The sequence below is a fragment of the Daucus carota genome, chromosome 7 (genome assembly GCF_001625215.2).
Source record: "Daucus carota subsp. sativus chromosome 7, DH1 v3.0, whole genome shotgun sequence".
Classification (NCBI taxonomy): Eukaryota; Viridiplantae; Streptophyta; class Magnoliopsida; order Apiales; family Apiaceae; genus Daucus; species Daucus carota.
In genome coordinates, this window is record NC_030387.2 from 12133225 (window position 1) to 12155523 (window position 22299).

The following is a 22299-nucleotide window of genomic DNA, read 5'->3' on the forward strand; positions in this document are numbered from 1 at the left end:
CAAAACAAGAATTATCCCATGTTCTTGCTGTCTTGTCGGATGTGAGAGGCGTGTGTCCAACAATTCATTCAACATTTTACTCTTCATGCATCTGGAAGATGTGAATACCAACAGAAAATCCATGAACGGCTTCCGGTGATTATTTCCACTATAACAACCCCAAAACTAATACACAATCACATTTTTTGTCACTATCATAATGTATGCAAGCTCTGGATAATTAGAAAGCGAAGGAATATTTTAGGAAATTTTCCTAGCATAATTTAGTGCAACGACACAAAAAGAATTGTGACTAATTAAATTAAATGATTGTTAAATCATGAAAAGAAGAGATAACTTAAATGGAGCTACATAATCGCAACAACCATAATTTGATTGGATGAATCGGGATCAATAAACTTTTATGTACCAAACTCTGTGAAGAGCGCCTCCATTTTAAAATTCAGAAGTATGTTATTAGTTGATATGTCATGATGTACTATTGGCAAAGTGCGGTTATGATACATGTAAGATTAAACACATTCTATACTTTTCATACTTTTCACGGTGTACACCCTCTTACAGCTTTACTTTAATTAAGTTCCACTAGCATCTATCAGTGCACAAAACAAACTCCATGTACTCGTAAATAAGAAACATACATCGATTGTGCAAACGGAAACCACAATCATTATCTCTCGGTGCACAAAACAAACTCCCCCTTTCTTCATGTACTCGTAAACAAGAAACATACAGCGATTGTGCAAACGAAAACAACAGAACTTTGATGATAATTTTGTGAAATTTCTTTAGTGTAAAAATTCCTATATAGTTGAATTTGGTTTAACTTACCCGATATATATTAGAAAATCCTGCCATGATAAAATTCAATTAATCACAAACAAAATTCAATGAATTACAAACTTCCAATCTCATTTTTAAGAAACAGTTGCATACATTCTTACATAACTAGCGTACTTATATTTGCAAGCCAGTTGACAAGTGCCGTTATCTATCTATTCTTAAAAAACTGTTTAAACCCTTCATCATCTTCTTCTTGATTTCATTAACACATCAATGGCATCAACATCATCTATATCTATATACACACCTTTCTCTCGACAACTCTTATCTCCACCTTACTGTAAAATCAAACGAAGCCCAAGAAAAGCTAAACCCAGAAAGCTCACTCCTAACCCTAACCCTCTCCTTAAATCTCGCTCTATTCCCCAGCTCGAAGCCACTACTTACACTCGTTTACCCCCCAAAGACGATTTTATCGCTGACCCATCTCAATTTTCAGCCCCGGAAATCACGCTCTCCGACTTGAATTCGATTCGTGATGTTTCGGCTCGAAAACCGCCAGTAAATGGCGAGAAAGTTGAGGAAATTGGTGGTGGTGATGAGGAATTGGGGTTTGATTATGGGAAGTTTGAGTTGTTTGAAATTGGTTCTGATAACGAGGAGGATGATGAGGAGTTTGATGATGAGGTTGTGTTGGGGTTTGGGGATGGAGAGTTGGGAGATGAGTTTGAGGGTGTGGATGAGAATGGGGAAGAGGGGGAGAGGGAGAAGGAGAAGGGGGTGCCAGCTGTGATGAGATGTTTCGACAGGGCGAAAATCTTTGTGAAAGCTGGGGATGGAGGCAATGGTTGTGTGGCGATAAGGAGGGAGAAGTTTGTTCCGTTGGGTGGGCCTTCGGGTGGAGATGGTGGGAGAGGTGGTCATGTGTATGTCGAAGTTGATGGTTCGATGAATTCTTTGTTGCCGTTTAGGCAGAGTATTCATTATCGTGCGGGGAGAGGGAGTCATGGCAAGGGGAGCAATATGCACGGTGCTAAAGGGGATAGTGTTGTGGTGAAGGTGCCACCTGGGACAGTTGTTAGAGAGGCCGGGAAGGATGGGGAGGAAGGGGAATTGCTGTTTGAGTTGTTGAATCCAGGGCAGAGGGCATTGTTGTTACCGGGAGGAAGAGGTGGGAGAGGGAATGCTGCTTTTAAGTCGGGGACGAATAGGGTGCCCAAGATTGCCGAGAATGGTGAAGAGGGTGCAGAAATGTGAGTACTTTGAATTATATGCATAATTATTTTTATTTATATAGTTGTACAGTTTACGTGTAATTCTGTAGAATAATATCAAGTTCTGCCCAGATATTTCCTTGAGCTTACATCAAATTTTATTATTTCATGTAGTGGCTTTTGGTTTAGGCATGAGTTTTTCCTACTTCACATCAAATCTAAGTTGTTATAATTTACTCTCGCTTGAGTCTTGATTATCTTAGACTATTGTGCTTTTATGAAAGATTGGAATCCAAATAATAGATACACGAGTCATCTAGTAATTATTTGAAGAAAGAAGTTTGATAAAAGTGATATGGTTACACTATGTTCTGAGTTCTGACACTAGCCAATGTATGATTTGCTTTTTGTAATAGAATAATAGCACATTATAATACGTACTGGTCAAGAATGAGATTTGGCAAACCATTTATAAACCCAAGTGTGCAGAGTAACTTATTTTTTGGAGTGACTATTGTCCCTCGAGTTGAAAATTGCATTTTTTTTTTCCCCAAACAGGTGGTTAGAGTTAGAGCTGAAGTTGGTGGCTGATGTTGGGATAGTGGGAGTTCCAAATGCTGGGAAAAGCACGTTACTCAGTGTTGTAAGTGCTGCGAAGCCAAACATTGCCAATTACCCATTTACAACCTTGCTTCCCAATTTAGGTGTGGTATCATTTGACTATGATGCTTCAATGGTTGTTGCTGATCTGCCTGGTTTGCTTGAAGGTGCACATCGTGGTTTTGGTTTAGGCCATGAGTTTCTCCGGCACACAGAAAGATGCTCAGTTCTGGTATAAACTGCCGTGGCTTTACGCTCAATATTTATATTATGGATAGCTATATATTTTTCCTGTTCATTAGATGATTACATGACATATTTGTCTTTATAGCATTCTGATTCTACGTATTATGCATAGAGTTTTCTTCTTCTCTACTTATTTTATTAAACTAGGTTAAAGCTAGTACATTTCTTTGGAGGGCACAACTTAAATAATTTAAATGTCCAACTATTGTTATTGTTGTTTTAGAACCTTGTGGCAATATATTCGTGTAAATATTTTGAATAAAAGATTTAAGTAAAAATTCTCTTCCTATGCCGCGAAAGTCACTGAGATCCTTTCTGTAGTTTTAGTCTTTCTAGACGTGATCATAATAATAAAAGATCATTAGACTACTCATACATATGAACTTTACGTAAGTCGTAATGCATAATGGTGTACTAATTGCAACATTATCAATGTGGAGGCTTAGGTACACATTGTTGATGGCTCGTCACAGCAACCAGAGTATGAATATGATGCAGTCCGTCTTGAGTTGGAAATGTTTAGTCCAGAACTTGCTGAAAAGCCTTACATAGTAGCATACAACAAAATGGATCTTCCCGACGCATATGAAAATTGGCCATCTTTCAAGGAAACATTACAATCTCGTGGGATTGAACCTTTTTGCATGAGTGCAGCGACGGGAGAAGGCACTCGGGAAGTGATATATGCTGCTTATGAGCTTGTACAAAAAAGAAAAGAAGCCGCTAAAGGAGAAGGTTGACAGACTAATTTGAATATTTTTCAATAAAACTCAGTGACCTAGTCTATTTCTGCGTATACTTTACATCATGTTCCTGGTTTTTTTTCACTCTAATTTCATTTTCGAAAATATGCCAGGATTATATTTCTATGTTTCGGACATAGTAGCTCCTCGCATATCTTTAATACATGTTAGTTCTCAGTTCTCACACATGTAAATATTAATCTCAAGTTTTAAAATACGGTATAGTACTGTGTAGTCACCTGCTTTAGTTATCTTTCATTACTAGTAAATTGATGGGTCTTCTGGTATGCATTAAAGTCCTTGATGCTTGACTTTATCCAATGGATCCACATGTAGCCCAGGATGGGCACAGCCTCTCCCCTCTTTTTTTTGGTACATAGTCGTTTAAAAATGTTACCAAGATAAAATCTAGGAATCATGTTAGTTAGAAGATATCATTCAATGGCTATAGCAAATAGAAAACTAGGCCAGAAGAGTAAGTATTTATACGTATATGTAGCTACTACTTCTCCACTTGTTACAATGATGCAGTGCCTTAATGTAGCTACTTTTTCTACAGTACCAATGACATGACCATGCTATCACAGAAATAACCAGGCTGGAGGCGAAAATTATTAAAAGAAATTTTCTTCTAAAAAAGCTTAGCAAGCCCCACCCAATGCCAGTCACCATAAAGTCTGTGGAATAAATATATTTTTTGTCATCCCCCCCACCCACCCCCTTCTTAAGCCTGCAAATCACTACAAGCAAATTAGATTTTCCTTGTTTAATGTTTATATATTGCTTTTAGTATTCATATGGTTTAAATTTATATATTCACTTAAATGTTATAACCAGAGTACATCTAAAGTTAAAAATGCTATGAGCAACAAATAATATATTAGTTAAGTATTCATAATTTGTTTAAGTTCATTTTGGTTTCATTATGGTTTGGTTTTGATAAGAAATACATGTACTAATGAATACTGATATCTCGACGGTTAGTTTCTTTGTTCATGTTTGGTTTAGTTCTTTAAAATTGGATCCAGACCAAACTAGTAGGTTTTGTTGTTTGGTTTTGTGATGCACTCGCGGGGTATGCCCCCAGACTCTGTTCTATGTTTTTTTACTGAGTTGTAAAATTTTATTTAGCAAAAAGGTTTTCTGTTGTTCTAAAGATATATTCTCCGCCGATCCAGATCTATACTTTTATGCACGCACTTCTATTTCTGGTGTACTGACATGATGACTTCTATTTGATTTAGGTTTTAATAGCCCTTTAAATTTAAACCATGTGGCTGATATGGTGTCAAAGCAGCGAAAGTCTCCAATAAATGAGTTTGAGATCTCTCATGACACCTCTTCAAATACTTGGAATGTAGTCGGAGCGGGGCTGCAACGTTTTGTCCAGATGACGAACTGGAGGTATGACCTATTGGCTTGGTGGATTTTAAACTAAGTTGTATCATATTTTTTTGGTCTTGCATCATATGTCTATTACCAAAATTAGTATTCTTGCTCTGTTACACCTGCATGGTTGCCCCTCTGAGGGCAAAAATTAGAAAAAATTTCTTGAACTGCTAGTGTAGGCTGCCTTGTTTTTTTAAGCTGACATTATCCAGGTTTGGAAGATAAGTTTACTGTTTGGACAACCATTTGCAAGTACTGTCTTGGACATCACTGCATGGTTCTTTTGTGCTTTAAAACCTCACGAGCTTGCTGAAATTGGCCCCCTGTGTATAAGTTATAATGTTTTACACTTCTAGGAGAAAACAGTGATTCATATTTACTGTTGCTGAAGTTGCACATTATAACGCTTTTACAAACTTTGTGCCAACAGTTATGTAGATTCTGACAGAAGGTTTCAACACGTCCTTGAGGCATGTGGAGTATTTAAATCTCTTACAAGGCTTGGTGTTAAAGAGGGGGACACTGTTGTCATTGGTGAGGTATGTCACCCATTATTTTTGCCTCCCCTCTTAGTTTCTATTCCCCCTCATGTTACCCATGTTGGGTTAATTATCTAGTTGGTCACTGAAGTGGGCTTAATGTATCAAGTTGGTCACTGAACTGAAAACGGTATCAAGGTGGTCACTAAAGTCATCATAAATATCAAACAAGTACCTCGAAATATGAGTTCAAGCAATACAAATATTATTTATAGAGTTTTACACATTATTATTGAAAGTTACCACAACCAACTAAAAGGTTATGACTTCTAGAATTTATAAAATTTATTTAGATTTTATCAATTTTATTTTTTATTTATTTTTAATTAAAGCCAAGAAAATAATTATATAATAAATAATAAATAATAAATAAACTTGATAATATCTAAATATATTATCATAAATACTAGAAGTCATAGCCTTTTAATTGGTTATTGTAACATTTAAAAATAGTGTGTAAAACTCAATAAATAATATTTTTAGTGCTTGAACTCAAATTTATCATGACTTTAGTGACCATCCTGATACCGTTTTCAGTTCAGTGACCAACTTGATACATTAAGCCCACTTTAGTGACCAACTAGATAATTATCCCATGTTAAAAGGGCCTTACTTCAGTTCTTACAAGCTTAAATTATTAAAGTCTCTTCATACTCTGTTAAACAGTGTCAGAATATAACCATAAACTAAAATTAGTTGAAAGTGAAATAGAAAAATGTGTGTTGTAATATGCAATTAAGAGCAGATCAAAAATATTCTGGCAGACACACTTTTTTCTATTTTAAACTGGTAAATCACTTAGACCTATCAATTGTTTCGTGTCGTGTACTTTCGTGTTTAGTGTACTTGATGGTGAAACCGTACCCGACCCGTTTAGGATTCTTGTACCTAATCTGAAATCCATTTGCTTCGAAATATGTCGTATACTTTTCGTGTACATTTAATATATATATATATATATATATATATATATAATATATATATATATAGAGAGAGAGAGAGAGAGTTAAGTTCTATGGAGTACATAAAAACATTGGAGTATTGGAGTACAAATCATAATTTTTTAGTTTGATCCTAAATAACATGTATGATTATCCAAATTTATATATAATCTATCATTTATAAGTTGTCTTGCACATAATTGTTGGTTATTCATTAATATCTTTCAACTTTAACAAGTATTAAGATTGTTGTTCTGCTTAGTAGTTATATTGCAGAACATAGTCTTGTGATTTATAAAAGAAATTATTCTACTCTTTTGGATTACAATGTTTATGTCGTAGAATATAATGTGCAGGTTGTCAGATATTTACAAATATTATTGAACAAAAAAAATTGAAATTTAGATGACTAGATTACATTTTATCACTTTGTACTCCAATACTCCAATATTTTTTGTACTCCATAGAACTTAACTCTCTCTCTCTCTCTCTCTATATATATATATATATATATATATATATATATATATATGAGTTAAGTTCCATGTAGTCCACATATTTACTGTTATACCGTAGACCACGTATGTTCTGCAACTATAGAATGACATAAAAACATTGTAAAATGTATGAAACTTGTTATTTTGTGAAATACATTTTATAAATATCACTATTTCATGAAAAATATTGAAAATCATTTATGTTCGATAAGTAGAACACATATGTTCTGTAATATGTAAATATGTTCTGCAAACTTAACATGTTTTGCATAATAATGTGTTTTTCACTATTTAACTTGTAGAATGTTTAGGATTGTCAAAATTTTTAAAAAAATAATGATGTTTATAGAAAATGATTTGCAAAATAACACATTTTGCAATGTTTTTATGTCATTCTATAGTTGTAGAACATACGTGGTCTACGGTACTACAGTAAATATGTGGACTACATGGAACTTTGTTCATATATATATATATATATATATATATATATATATAATAAAATTTAATTAAATTATATTTTTAAAATACATTTTTTATGTATTATTTTAAGAAATATATGTTAAATATTTATATTTACATACAATTGTGTACAAATTTGTACATGTATATATATATATATATATATTATATGTAAATATATAATTTTTACATGAAAATATACTTATTTACATAAAAATATTTTTATATCGCGTACTTTAGTTTTGTGTATATAAAATGAAAACCCATATCAGACACTAAACCTAGGTGGTTTTTTTGGTATATCTTATGCAATCGATTGATTCTATCAGGTCCATTCTTTGGTAGTGCATAGGCTCCGGCTTCTTCCTCTATTTATCGTTACTTTCATGTTCGTGTACCAAAAGTTGAAACCCAAACATTAACTTTTCGTCTCATGTTCGTATTGTGTTTTCATGTCGTGTACCAAGTTGTCAGGTCTAAAATCACTGCATGTTATGTCTATTAACATTGAACTTGACTACTTGCATTCATGGGAAGAATGATCTCTCAGTGTAGCTGGAATGACGTGGTCATGTAATGTGTGTGCGTGATTCGTATGTATAGATTTGTTTATAATAGACATGGAAGTTCTTAGAAATGGTCTTAGAAATCTAATAACTTTCTTTGGTGTAATTTGAACTAGATGGAGATGGTGTGGCATGATTATAAGAATGGGGGCTCATCAAATATCAAGCGACGGGCAGCTGCAGTAAGATGGCCTCAGTAGTTTCTTCTGTATCGAGCAGGGCGGATCCAGAATTTTAACTTCACCTAGGCTAAGATATTTTCTACTCCAAATTAGTATTATCTTTTTTCATGAAAATTTTACACATATATACATTTTCCTAGTATTATATATTTAGTAACATTTAATAAATAATTATTAATATAAAACAAGATTACATTCGGGTATTAAAATTATTAATAAAATAACAATGCTTGAATGTCATGTAGTAAAATTAATTAACCAGAAGAATAAGAACCTTCTAACATATAGGGATATTTCATTATTGGGAAATTCCATTTAGTACCATTGTACTATTGGCTTTTCCGTTTGATACCACATGACCTTTTAGACTTCCGTGTAGCATCACTGAACTATTGACTTTGTATAACATAGCATTCCGTTAAACAAGCGTTAGTTACACAGTTAAATTAAAAAAAACAGCATAAAAGAAAAACTATTAAAAGAGGTTAAGGAAATTAGGATATTTCTTATCCCTTCGGACCCTAGCCATGCCTCCGCCACTACGATCTGAAGCCGCCACCTTCGATTTGCACCCACACCCACACGAAATCTAATTACATACACACATATATGAACATACACCCACTTATACCCACATCATCCCTCTCTATTACCCTGTAATTCTGCAACTCCATTAGCAATCTCATTATTCTCCATCAAACCCGTCAACAATGATACCACCACAGCCATCAAGAAAGCAGCCAGCCTTTTTTATCCTTCGTTAATTCAACCCCAAGCATTCAATGTTGACAAAATCTGTCGTCGCCGTCATCAGCTGATAAGCGGCTGAGTCGTTGCATATCTGCTAAAACGAGGCCACACTGCCCTTTAGCCACCAAAATCAACTCGAAATTAAAACAATCGACCACCACCATGCACACCCTCTCGGACCTCTTTTTTCCTCTGTTTGCTCATTTTAATCTTGTTTTGTTTTCGTTTATATGTTTAAATATGTATTATGTTTTATTTTAGTCTTTTCTATTTTCTAATTTAATTAAAAAATTTGTTTTAAACGGCTTGCTAACGTTTTGTCTGACGGAAGGGCATATACGGTATAAAGTCAATAGTTCAGTGATGTCACACGGAAGTCCAAAATGTTATGTGGTATCAAACGGAAAAGCCAAAAGTACAATGGTACTAAATGGAATTTCCCTTCATTATTTGCTAGCAAAGTGCATTCTGCTCTTTAAAAAGTGATTAGTGTTAAAACTAATAGAATTGAGAATTTAGTAATCCATGTATTAAAAATAGACATAAAATTGTGATTCTTGTGCTTAAAGTAGGTATGGATATTAGTGTGTCTATATAGTATGAAAATCAAATAATTATAGACTAGAGTATATAAAAATATAAGATACTTACCAAAAAAATGGAAAATAGATGCTACGTTGTTAAAGAAAACCCCTGCCCCCTTGCTCTGTTCCTCCTGACTGCTCGTTTATTTAGTGTTCCGTGCTGTTTTAGTAATCAAAAAGTTATAAACTTTAAATAGAATATGCACAGGCAAACTTTAAATAGAATATGCACGGGCTTTTTTTTTCACAGACCATGCAGCCCAAACTGAAGAAAACAAAACCAAATATCGTAAACCTTTCTCACTGGACTGGGTTGAGCCTCTACACAACATATTACTAATAGTAAAAAAAATTGTTTTAAAATTCTTATCCGGGTTTTAGCCCACCACAGAGTCCGGCCCTGGCCATGAGGCTAGTATAGAAATGTTTAACTAGAATATTTTCTCAGCCAAAATTAGATATATAGGCACAATGACATATATTTTCCTCCCATTCAAAATTTTACTTGATTCCATAGCTGCATTGCTTAATTCATTTTAAGTTGCGAGACTCAATATTTACCATATGCAGCTGAAGCTGTAGCATTTATGCATAGACAGATGCTATGTTACTCAGACTCGGGTTCGGAGTCTTGGAGACAACATATATCCGAGTGTTTGGCTCGGTAATCTTTAAAATTACATATGTTTATAGTTTACAGAAGCAATCTAGAAGTGGTGCAGAAATTTGAAAAAGTCAGTGAGAAAATGAGAATATTACGGCCTGTAATATTGCAAATTTGCAGCACCTGCATGTTTTGAGCATATATGGAGAACCAACGAGAATCTACTGGCAGTGGCAACGTATATTTGGATAAAAACATAATTATATATTTTATAATAGATTTAATTTATATATTATATTTAAATATATAAAATAAATAAATAAATAAAAATATTATTGCGGTTCGGTTCGGTTTGTATTCGGTTTTAAAAGTTTGAAAACCAAAAACAAATTCAAAGCATCGGTGCAGTTTTTATTTGGTGCGGTTTCGTGCGGTTTTCGGTTTTCGGTTCAGTTTCTGCTCATCCCTACTTATTATGTGCTATTAAAATCACATATTAAAGTCCAGCTGTGCATCTAACACAAATAAATGTGGACAACATAATATCCAAGTACATGTATTGGGCAATACACCTATACATACATCCATGATATATTGTATGTCTTCTTGCTGTCCAGCCACACAAATGAACGTGCACAGTATAATGTCCAAGTACATGTACTGGGCAATACACTATACACACATTCACTGTACGTCTTCTCTTATGCTTTTTCTTATCGTCTTCATCTTTTCCTTCAAATTTATCTCTTTTATCTCTTTCATCGTTGTCTTCTTTCATCATATTCTCTCTTCTTTCCTTTTTATCCTTCTTCTATAACGCCTTCAAATTCTCCATAGCTTTATATTTTTCTGGCGACAAAAAAGGAGTGTTGGTTTTGTATATAGCGAATTTGTCTTGTGTCGGGTCGAATAAAAGCTAAGAGATTGAGGTTCGATGACCCATCCGATTTATTTCAGATTTTTAATTGGGTTTGTGTGTCTAAAATTAGGTTGGGGTATCTAAAACATTAGATGACATATATACATTTATAGTACTGGACTTGAAACAAAAAGAAAAGTTTTTGGGCTTGTAAGCTCAAATTTAAGTAAACTCTAAGGCTGAGCATAATCCTAATAATTCAGCAGCTGCACATCACATATAGATTAGATATTTACAGTTTTACACACATATACACACTGGTTTATCCTTTTCATCTCTTTCTTCTTCTTCTTGCTCATTTAATCAGTATGATACACAACATTTCTTCCTCTCCATATGTTTCTTTTTCTTCCTCCTTTAATCATTATGTTCTACCATTAAAGTCAGACATAATCAATTCAATCTGATAAATAGCACGGGTTCGTCACAATGAACGATCTGGATCGCGAAACGAGGCGCCGACCCGCATTCCTTTTTTCCTTGTGATCTAATAACACCATAATCAATTCCAAGTTTTTTAATTAGTCCAAGATTTAGTTTGTTGATGTTGTAGTTTAAACACAATACATGAGCAATATGTTTCTTTTATGGAATTTTCAATATTCTTTTATGTTTCTAGAAGTCTAATTATGATTTTTCTTGATTTTAATTTTTTATCAACTCATTTCATGTTATTACTGCAATATATAAAGATATAAACATACGTCATATCATCAAAATATTACATACTATCAATGTATTAATGATGCTGCAAAAAATTATCATACTGCTAGTAATCAAATCTAAACCTAAGTTAGTGACTAAAAAAGGAATCCAAACCTACCGTTAGTGAGTAAAAGAAAAAAATTAGATGAGTGGTAAGTTTTTAAAAAAAACAATAAGTTGGGTGACAAAAAAATCTATTTCCCTTGCTAGAATGAATAAAAGAATTACGGTGTTTCCGAATATGTATTTCTTTTCAATACAATGGATAAGGGGACAAAGCCTAACATGTTAGATGGATATAGCGACACAAAAACTTTAAATAAATAATCAAAATGCCACATAACTCTTAATAAATAACCAAACAAAAACAAACCAAGTCGGTATACTTCATAAGTTTTACGAGATCAAATCTATCATAATCTATCTTCAACGTTACTTAGCATCACATTTTTCTTAAAACATTGAGTGAACATTAATCAACATTTTTTTCAATAACTCATGAGCCGATACGAACAACATAATTTAGTTTCAACACCATCATCACCCAGCCTTTTTTTTATTATTGAGTGAACCATCACCCGCATCTTTCCAATAATGGAGTTAACCAGCATGAACTGATATGAACAATCACCTACCTCATTAACCTCAATTTAGATAAGTTTTTAACCGTAAGACCACATATGTTACCACGATTCTTTCATAACATATTATTGCAAAAAAAGATTTAATACCTCTCCATAAAGGGAACATTCATACATTGAATCATGAATGTCATAAGTTTTAAGAGGAAAATAACTAAAACTAAAATATATGATTCTTCATTCATAAATTTATTTTGTGATCTATTAGAAAAATCTTATTGTTTTTTGACAAGGAAATTCAAATCTCTTTGCTAATACTAGGCTGAAATTTTGGTGCACATATCAAACTATTCTAAAATACCTAGAGTCATGATCATACATAAAGAGAACCTTATTGTTACTATTATTATTCAAACTCACCATTAAACTCCGATAACAATCGAGGGGCTTGGAATTTTTATTTCGCGAGGAGGAATTTTCATCTTTCCTACAATGCATATTAAACTTGAATTTTCACCTTCCTTGCTAGTGTATACAACTATTACCGTCGTGCCGGAAAATCTATATAAGTTGTAGCTCTCTAGTATCCATATACCATACCCTGAAAACGTGCCTCCCATCATCCAAAGTTCACAAGTTCATAATTTCAAAACGATTTTTTTCGGTATGTAGAAAATGGATGACATGCTTCATAAGGTTTAATGCGGACGCTGGCCATCTGAAGTTGGATATGGCTTATTCATGTTCAAATTTAATTGTCATAGAAAAACGATTAAGCTAAGCCAGCCTGTTAATAGACGGCTTGCACAAAATTATAACATAAAATTCATGAAAGTTATTTAGGATAAAAATATCCAATAAAATACTCAGACTGATGTGCGGACATCGCTAACATGAGGAGTAATACTGCTATCAGCTGAAGACTTAGAGCTCTGAATAGACTGCTGGATACCAGATTCTAGTAGGGGAAGATTCTGTGAAGAGATAGAACTGACTGAACTTGCAGTTGAGCTAGCAGAGGTAAGCTTTTTGGTAGTGAAGTCTTCTTTGTTAGATCTTGCCGTAACTTCAGGCTTTAGCTTCATTGACAAAGAAGATGGGGCCAATGTGGTCGTTGACAAGCCAACAGGGTAGGGAGAAACATGAATATCACTCAGAGAAGATGTAGGTGGACTGTAACTCAGTGTCGACATCGGATGATCGAATTTGCAAGAATGACCAAATTTGCATACTCCATCCATTGCATATTGAGAACAAACTGGTGTACCCTGGGAAAATATCAAAAAATAAAATTAGGTATTGTTTAATAAGTGATAACATGCTCGGAGACATCCAATATATTCATATACATGAAGATGGATGAATACCATCACTCATAGCCTTTGACACCTAAGAATAACTAAAGTCTACGAAATAATAAAGTTGTATAAGCAAGTCAAAATATGATTTGGAAAAGCAAGAAGAAAATAAACTTGGTTGGCTAAACAATAACACTTCTTAGCATCATTCATCTCATGTATTGGTTAAGAGCTTCCACTTTCGAGCACTAGATTTCAATTCCCCTCTTGTCAAAAGTTTAGATTACTAAAATTAGTTGATGTATGAAGTAACAACAGACTACGAGTTAATAATGTTAAAAACAAAAGTATAATGAAAATCTAATGTAATGCTATATATTTGGTCCAGGGCAAAGAGTGTGACTCGAAATATAGATGCAGTTTCATATGGGTCTAGTGTACCACCCAGCTGCACTGGGCCATGACTATCCCTATTTATGACCCTACATATGTTTTATAATTAAGAGGCTGACACATACGGGCTTCTTGTAGTTATTGGCTGAATTTGCTTGGAGGGTGCTCTTTTAGTTGCTCATCTTGTTTAGAATCAAATAAGTCGTTAACATTGTCATAAACTTTTATAATCCATCTACAATCATAATCTCCTTACAAATTCGTTGTACACTAACGGTGACGGTGTGTGTGTGACACTCTCATACGAACTTGGACAGCAACATGAAAGACCAAACCAATAACTAGTTGGAAGAATGACATAATTTATTATATATGACGTCGTGATACGTGAATAGACGACTATATGCATGATGAAAAATAACTAGTTTTAAGAATGAAATCAACTTTGAGGGCTAAAATCGAGAATTCGTCCTTCATATGCCAACCAACACCATATTATTCATGTATATGAGAAAACACTAGTGACTACTTAAAGATACAGAAGATAAACAAAACAACACAACATTTTATGCATTTAACAACATCAACAATAACATTAATAATTTATATGTAATAATCATTTTCCTTCAATTACAACACATAATTCAAACTATTAGAAAAACACATACTTGAAGATTATAAATTTACCTGACGTAAAGGAAGGCCCATAGGACTGAGGATAAAATTTGTATTTGTAGCACTCCATTGTGTTGGATGGTCATATTTACAACTCGATCCAAATTTGCATTCACCTGTTTTTAGATAATGCTGGCATTTATCCTGACCAGGTCTTTCCGGAAAAGAATGGTCTTTCTGGTTAGAACTTGAAGGGCCAGCGGGAGATGTCATCGAGAGATAAGGACCAACATAGTCAGGAGTTGAAGAAGACAATTGTGTCATTCCATAAATATGTTCCGCTCCCAAACCAGATAGAGCACTTGGAGACGCAATTGAATTCATAGGTGCCTGTGAAAGATCACTTGACAACATATTAGAATAGCTAGTTACTTATTTAATCACATCACTAGCCAATTTGAGAATAACAAAGCACATACTTGATAAGGGTTCCAACCAGCCATTGGGACAATCCCTGGTGAAAAAATAACTTCACCATACAACCCTTGAATATATGATCCTAGGAGAACAGTAGGCATTGCAGCTGGCCAATTACCAACTACAACACCATACTGTTGAGATAACGGGCCAGGTGATTGTATGGTTGGATATAAAACAGGCACGACTGGCGTTGCAAGCAAAGGTCCAGGAGCTAAGATATGTATGCCAGCTGGCTGTGGATGGTGAAATTTACACGTCATCCCATATTTACATTGTCCACTTTTCAGGTAGTATGAACACTCTTCTTCACCCTATCACAACAATTTTAAATATATGACTTGCCTTCAAAAAAAAAAGAAGTGGATAACTTAGTAGTATGAATAAGCAACATACCGGGCGAAGGGGATATCCAAAGATGTTTATTGCTACTGAGCTTGCAGATCCACCTTCATGTTTTGGATGGTGATATATACATGAAGCACCATACTTACACATTCTCGTTCTCATATAGTACTACAAGATGAATACGAACACCATTGTTAAACAAAAAAAAATTAAAACCGAACCAACTACGAAAAGATATATTTTTATAATACTAAAAATATGATTAAATGTCTTATTATAAGTAGTTGAACCAAAGTAAGGCATAATTAACTTGAATTTTTGTACAAGGTATCAATTATATGTTTTACTAGATTTGAACTTATAATTTCTACGTTCGTTCGTATTCAATTCAGTACAAGTTAATAAATCAACCTACAAAATAAAAATGATACATGACAAACTTTCTATTACATTGAAAAAAATTAAGACAAAGTTATAATCATATTAGAGTGACAAAACCTCGTATCTATTCATGCGTGCAAACTAATCAAATTTTCCTAATTTAATGCAAACAATATTATATCCTCGTTGACATATAGTACTTCTTGGTGTCAACATAATGCGCCACAATAACCAAAAGGGTACTTCCTTAAGAAACAGGGGTTGATTCCCTATCTTGAATTGTAGATACCAAATATTTAAGAGATTGATGGTGCACACAGAGTTGCAGCAATCATGTTATATATAAAGATACATCCAAGCAAACATAAAGCTTTTCAAACCTGATATAAAGTTTTTAGGAATAACATTTGTAAATATTTGAAATCAAATTTTGGGCTTGTATATACAACTAAAGGAACAGAAACATATCCTATTTGACTAGATATAGTATACCCACAATAGGTAATGGCTCAACCAAATTTATTAATAAAAAGATCTCCTTCTCTAAACAATATTAAGCCAAAAGTAATAAGGCAAACTTGTATTTACAAAACTGGAGAACATTTCATAGAATTTTATCATAAAAATTATATAAAAGTGATATCACCTATATCATACTCCTTTCTTACATATATTATCAAAAGGCCTTTTTAAAAAATATGCTAGGAAGAAGCAAACAAATAGAGTATTTATGATCGGAGATATGAGAGACACCAAAAAATTACAATTGATTAAAAATTAAAGATATAATCAACATATATATATTTTGGCTCAAAAAAAACTACCTTCACATATGAAAAACGGAATTCAACTGATGTAAAAGACAAATAAAGAATATTCATGTAATAGAATTGAATGTGGTTGCATTTAGAAGTTATGCAATAGGTGGATTAATTAATAAAATCATCAATATATGTCTTCCAAATTTAAATATCATAAAGTTCAAATCTTTAATAATGTAAAGATGATTTAGGAAATTCAAGAATCATCAGTATTTGTCTTCCAATCTCGAATATCATCAAGTTCAGATCTTTAATAACATAAAGATGATTTAAGAAAAGGATTATTCATAACTAGAATACTTAGATTCACCTTATACATGGAAGACATAGTGAGGAAACAACAACAAAGTAATATAACCAGAAATCATGCATCATCATTCAAATTATAAAAAAAAACCATACATTGAGATTCAACAAGTTATGTTGATAAATTAACCTGACAGATAGGTTCGCCAAATCGCTCGGGAAGCTCTCCTTCAATAGCCCTCATAGCATCATTAACCTAGCAACAAATATCAATAAGAATTCATACTAAGCAAGCCAAATTCACAACTCTATACACTCCAAACCTTAATAGCTACTTAAACTAATAATATTTCATCACAAATCTTTCCAATCAAACCGGTATGAAATCTATCCCACAATATCATTAGTCACCACTAATCAATCAAAAACCAAATCAAAGATAAAAAAATTTCCCCTTTTAATGAAAAAACCCTAAATCACAACGAATTCAGCAACAACCTGAAGTAATCACAGAAATTTCGTTAAAACCCTAACATAGACAATCAAATTAAACAAAATAATCACAACAAACATACTGAATTACGATCAAGTGGATGATTAAACCGGCACTTTGCACCGTAGTCACAAGACCCTGTCCTCAGATAATGAATACAGTCAGCCTCATCCGTCCTCTCCGGGTACCCATTAGCACCATCACCACCACTATCACCACCATTATCACTATCGTCTTTACTACCATCACCTAATCCCAAGTTCCACATAGGCTCTGAATTTCACAATCAATCAAAAATCAAACATATTACAAAAATCAAAACACATGCAACTCAAATTCAACTTAAATTAAAATGGAACTATCACTTAATTCACCTTCTAAGCTTGTCTCACCTTGTATCACTTTTCTCTCCATGCTTTAATCCACACACCTCTTCAAAGATATACACCCCTATATATACACACCATTCACAATATAATATGATATCTAATCAAGATATCTAAATATCTGAAATAAATAAGAGATTTTGTCAGATACACACGGATATTGATATGATAAATGCAGAAAATGAGTGATTGGTTTGATGGATATTATAGAGAGACTGAGAGAAGTTTCTTTTGGGGGTTTCGGGTTTCTTCTGCTCTTTCTCTCTCTATACTTGTATGCATATGAGCGTAGAGTACACTTTCTTTTCTTCTCATTCTAAAAAGGTTTACTATTATTTATGGTTTTTGTTGTTTATGTTTTGTTTGATGGTAGTTCATGCACAGACCGACTCTGAGTTATAGCAGTTAATAAACTAAACTACTTTAACTCACTTCAACTTAACTACACTAACACATTTTATGAGCAACTGAATATGGGAGACCTTAATTAAAATTGTTGTTTTCAACAAAAGCACTTAACTAAAGGAATAATTTCTAAAGTTGTATTTAAGTTTGTATAAGTTTCAATATATGTATAATTTATTATTATTATTTAATAATATATAAAAATGTATAATTCAGTAACTCAAAGTATTTTTAAAGTTTAATAAGTATTGTTTAAAAGTGATGTAGATTGATTATTTCACAGGCTTAAACGCTTACATGATACACACTTATGTGCTACGTGCTACCCGCTGGGACAAATATATAAAAATATATCTAAATGCAATCCATATGATTTTGTATAGTAATTGTTATGTCCTGTATTTATTTTATTTTTTGACGGATTAAATTGAGAAATTTATTTTACTTCACGCGCTTACATTTTATGCGCGGTGTTGGGGGACGCACACGCACACGCACAAGTACACGCGCACACATTTATGCATAAATATATATATAATATCTTAGTGAAATCTATATGATTTTGTACAATTATTGTTATCTCCCCTGTTTACTCTCTTTGTAGTCAAATTTAATTCAAAATGTTTTTTACTTCACACGCTTACGTCGTACGCGTTGTGTTGGGATATATCACATATATAACAAAAAAAATCTTAGTCAAATTTGTATGATTTTATGCTATAAATTTTAATATTAATGCATGTCGTGTATTTAGTTTTTAAATTTACATACTGAAATTACAACTTATTTCTATTTTAAATTTCTTAAGTTTCGACTAAATGTATCACCGTTAATAATATTTTACAACTTATCTGTTACATTGAGATGATAACTCAAAAATTGAACAAGACATGTAAATAATACTACGCCCGCACAAAAATTGGAAGGTGTGAATACAAAGATTAAAGAAGCCATCTATATTCCTGAACGGATAAGTTCACTGGAAAAGTTCATTACTATGTTTAAGGCTGTAACCCGGAATGGACTGATCATGATTATTTTATCAAATACGGTACGGAGTTTAGTTTCAGTGTTTAGTCGTTTGTGCACTAGTACACTAAAAGTCAAAACGTACGAAACGGTTCATCGTATTTATTCAACAGAAAAATGATCAAGTCAATATTGCAGCAGTTACACGTTTAAGAAGTCAAAATGCAATTACAAGGAATTATAAGGAATAAATATCCAGATTTATATATTTATTTTAAATGAACGATAATTTCAAATTGAAACAGATTATTATTTATTATTATGAATATAAATTTATATGTTAAGGTTAAGTCAAGTGCATTTTTGGCTAAGTTCAAGAGGAGTTTGCACCAAGAATTAACACAATTTGCACACTGTATGTTGGCGCAAACTGGGTTCACAATCTAAGTAGAATGGAGTTCGCCCCAGGTATATTCTATGTATGAACAAGGTGCACAAACTCAACCTCATTGACCAAGTCAAAAAAGTTTGCGCCTAGAGATACCTGGCGGACTTACTTGCTAGCGCCAACTAAAAGCTCAGTGCACGGATACTAAGTAATAGTGAGTTTGCCCCAAGGGTTATCACAATATCTACTATGTTGGCACAAACTCAAACTGAATTTGATTTGGCTAAGTAAAAACGTCCACTGATAGTGTCTTCTTGCGCTGGAACGAAGTCATGTCAAGGAACAAACTCAAGAGCGAACTACAGAAATTACTGGGGAAAAAACTCGTGACCGAACTCAACTAATTGTGGAACGAACTCAATAATGAACTCAGGAACTAATTATGGAACAAAATCAGGAACAAACTGCAGCAACTAACCATGGTTGAAAATGAAGTCTATAAATAGAGCCGAGTAGTTTCTTTTGAAAGTAACAACACACATTGTATTGGTGTAAACTACCACCTAAACACTCTACAACTAATAGTCGAGATAGAGATTTATTGAGCGTATTACTGAGTAGTGATTTTTGCCTTCTAGCCGACGTAATAGTTTGATTTGTAGCAGTCCTTGAGGACCAAATCAATATGATTATTTCCCAAACTTTCATTTAATTATGATTAAGGATAAACGTAAAATGAATAGTTCCGTAAATCGAGTTAAAACCGACAATGTTAGGTCCTGGAACGATTGTAGAAGGGGGGGGGGGGTTGAATACAATCGTCACTAAAAATTATCGCGGCGGAATAAATCTGATTGGAATGTAACTTGTTAATCAGATTAATTAATTAATATAACAATGTTTTAAGTCGTTATATAATTAATATGGTTCGTTTTAATGTCCACTAGTTCGTAGAATAAATTTGACAGAAAGTATTCTAACTCAGCGGAACAAAACAACCGAATGATCAAAGCACAGTAAACTGCGGATTTAACGAATAGCAAGTTTAGCACAACTTGAAAGCTTACAAGCACTTTGAACAAGAACAAATGAATGAGAATGCGCCATATTTATAGGCAAATCTCGAGAACTAGGCAAGACAATGGTGGCAAAGACAATCTAGTGGTTGCTATGACAATTTGGCACTTTGTCTTGCTGAAAAACATAAGGTAAGACAATCATAAGCATTGTCTATAGCTTAGTAAGACAATCAGAAGCGGTAAGACAATCTTTGGGAAGCGGTAAGACAATCTGGGAAGCGGTAAGACAATCTTTGGGATTGTCTTACACTCCAAACGGTAAGACAATCATCCTGATTGTCTTTGGAGCCACACAGTAAGACAATCAGAATGATTGTCTTGCCAACCATGCAGTAAGACATTTGAAGGGCACGGTAAGACAATCTGTGGGATTGTCTTACCGTGTGTTGGAGAAGGGAAATGACACGGTAAGACAATCTACCTTATTATTTCTTAAGACAATCAAGGAAATTGTCTTTCCTTTTGATTCCAACAAGACAAATGCTTATTTCTCTTTAATTAATTAACCAATTAACATCCACTTAATTATATTAAATGCATAAATTCATAAATTAAATTAATTCGAGATAGAATTAATTTAATAAATAAATTACACATCATATATAATTATTTTGAGAAGTGGATTAAATAATTAGATAATCAATTATCCCTTTTCTTCTTCTTCAGAGTCTTCAGTCTTCTGTAAACAATTAAGATCTTCGACTTGAATGAACGGCCACTTTCTTTTGACGTAGAATATTTAATCTGATGAGCTGATACACAAATGTACTGTCTGGTTCATCTGTAACTAGCTCAATTAAATATTCCTTGTCATTTAAACATTTAAGCTGTGACTTGTTCGTCGATTCTTCGTCTTCTTAGTTCTTCTTCATTTGTAGACACAATAATGGAATCTTCTGAATAAATAAAGTATTGAAACTTTATACCTTCTGATCTTCTGGACGTGCTACAAAAGATTATTCGTACACTGAGGGCTTGATCATATTAATGAACTTCTTCCAGTGGTTTGCAGCAGCATCCTGAAATTCTTCTGACATAAAATCTTCAATAAATCACTTGACGTTCTTCGTACGGATTCCGGATAACAGTACTTGCTATTTACTTGCTTTCTTATCAGAGTTGAGTTGATTCCTCTTAATTACAAATAGGCTTAACATATGCCTTTCAATCTCCCCCTATTTGTTTGTTAACATAACATGCAAATTATCGAGAGGATAACTCAACTAACTGATAAGACAAAGGATTAAACATTGAAAGATAAATAGCAAAAGGTTCTGGTATTCATTAGACATTTACCAGATTCAAACATAATTGAAAGGCATATGTTCAGCCTATTTGTATTTAAAGAGGTACATCTCAACTCAGATAAGAACGAAGAACGTAATCGGAATAGCAAGTAATCGGAATCAGTACGAAGAACGTCAAATGATTTATGGGAATTATATGTCAGATAAATTCCAGGATGCTGCTGCTCACCACTGAAAGAAGTTCATTAATATGTTCAAGCCTCAGTGCACAAATAATCTTTTGTGGCACGTCCAGGAGTTCAGAAGATATAAAGTTTCTATACTTTATTTTATCAGAAGATTCCATTTAATGAAGAACTACTTACAAGACGAAGACTCGACGAACAAAATCAAATTCTTAATGTTTATTTGACAAAGAATATTTGATTTAACTAGATACAGATGAACC

The 22299-nt window shown here is 33.3% G+C and overlaps 2 protein-coding genes across 2 annotated transcripts; one reads left to right on the plus strand and one right to left on the minus strand.

Annotated features, from left to right (window-relative positions):
• The first annotated feature begins 951 nt into the window (after positions 1–951).
• On the plus strand, positions 952–8371 carry LOC108194709 (GTP-binding protein OBGC, chloroplastic). Its single transcript, XM_064081447.1, has 6 exons — positions 952–2036; positions 2556–2829; positions 3290–3578; positions 4831–4990; positions 5406–5514; positions 8097–8371. The coding sequence occupies exons 1-6, from the start codon at positions 1057–1059 to the stop codon at positions 8178–8180; spliced, it is 1896 nt and encodes a 631-aa protein (XP_063937517.1). The 5' UTR covers positions 952–1056; the 3' UTR covers positions 8181–8371.
• Positions 8372–13171: 4800 nt separating this feature from the next.
• On the minus strand, positions 13172–17791 carry LOC108196068 (zinc finger CCCH domain-containing protein 32). The gene is made up of 7 exons (XM_017363160.2): positions 17770–17791; positions 17460–17650; positions 17075–17140; positions 15485–15604; positions 15091–15402; positions 14684–15001; positions 13172–13573 (listed from the first exon to the last, which is right to left on the minus strand). The coding sequence occupies exons 1-7, from the start codon at positions 17789–17791 to the stop codon at positions 13172–13174; spliced, it is 1431 nt and encodes a 476-aa protein (XP_017218649.1).
• Between the last annotated feature and the right edge of the window lie 4508 nt (positions 17792–22299).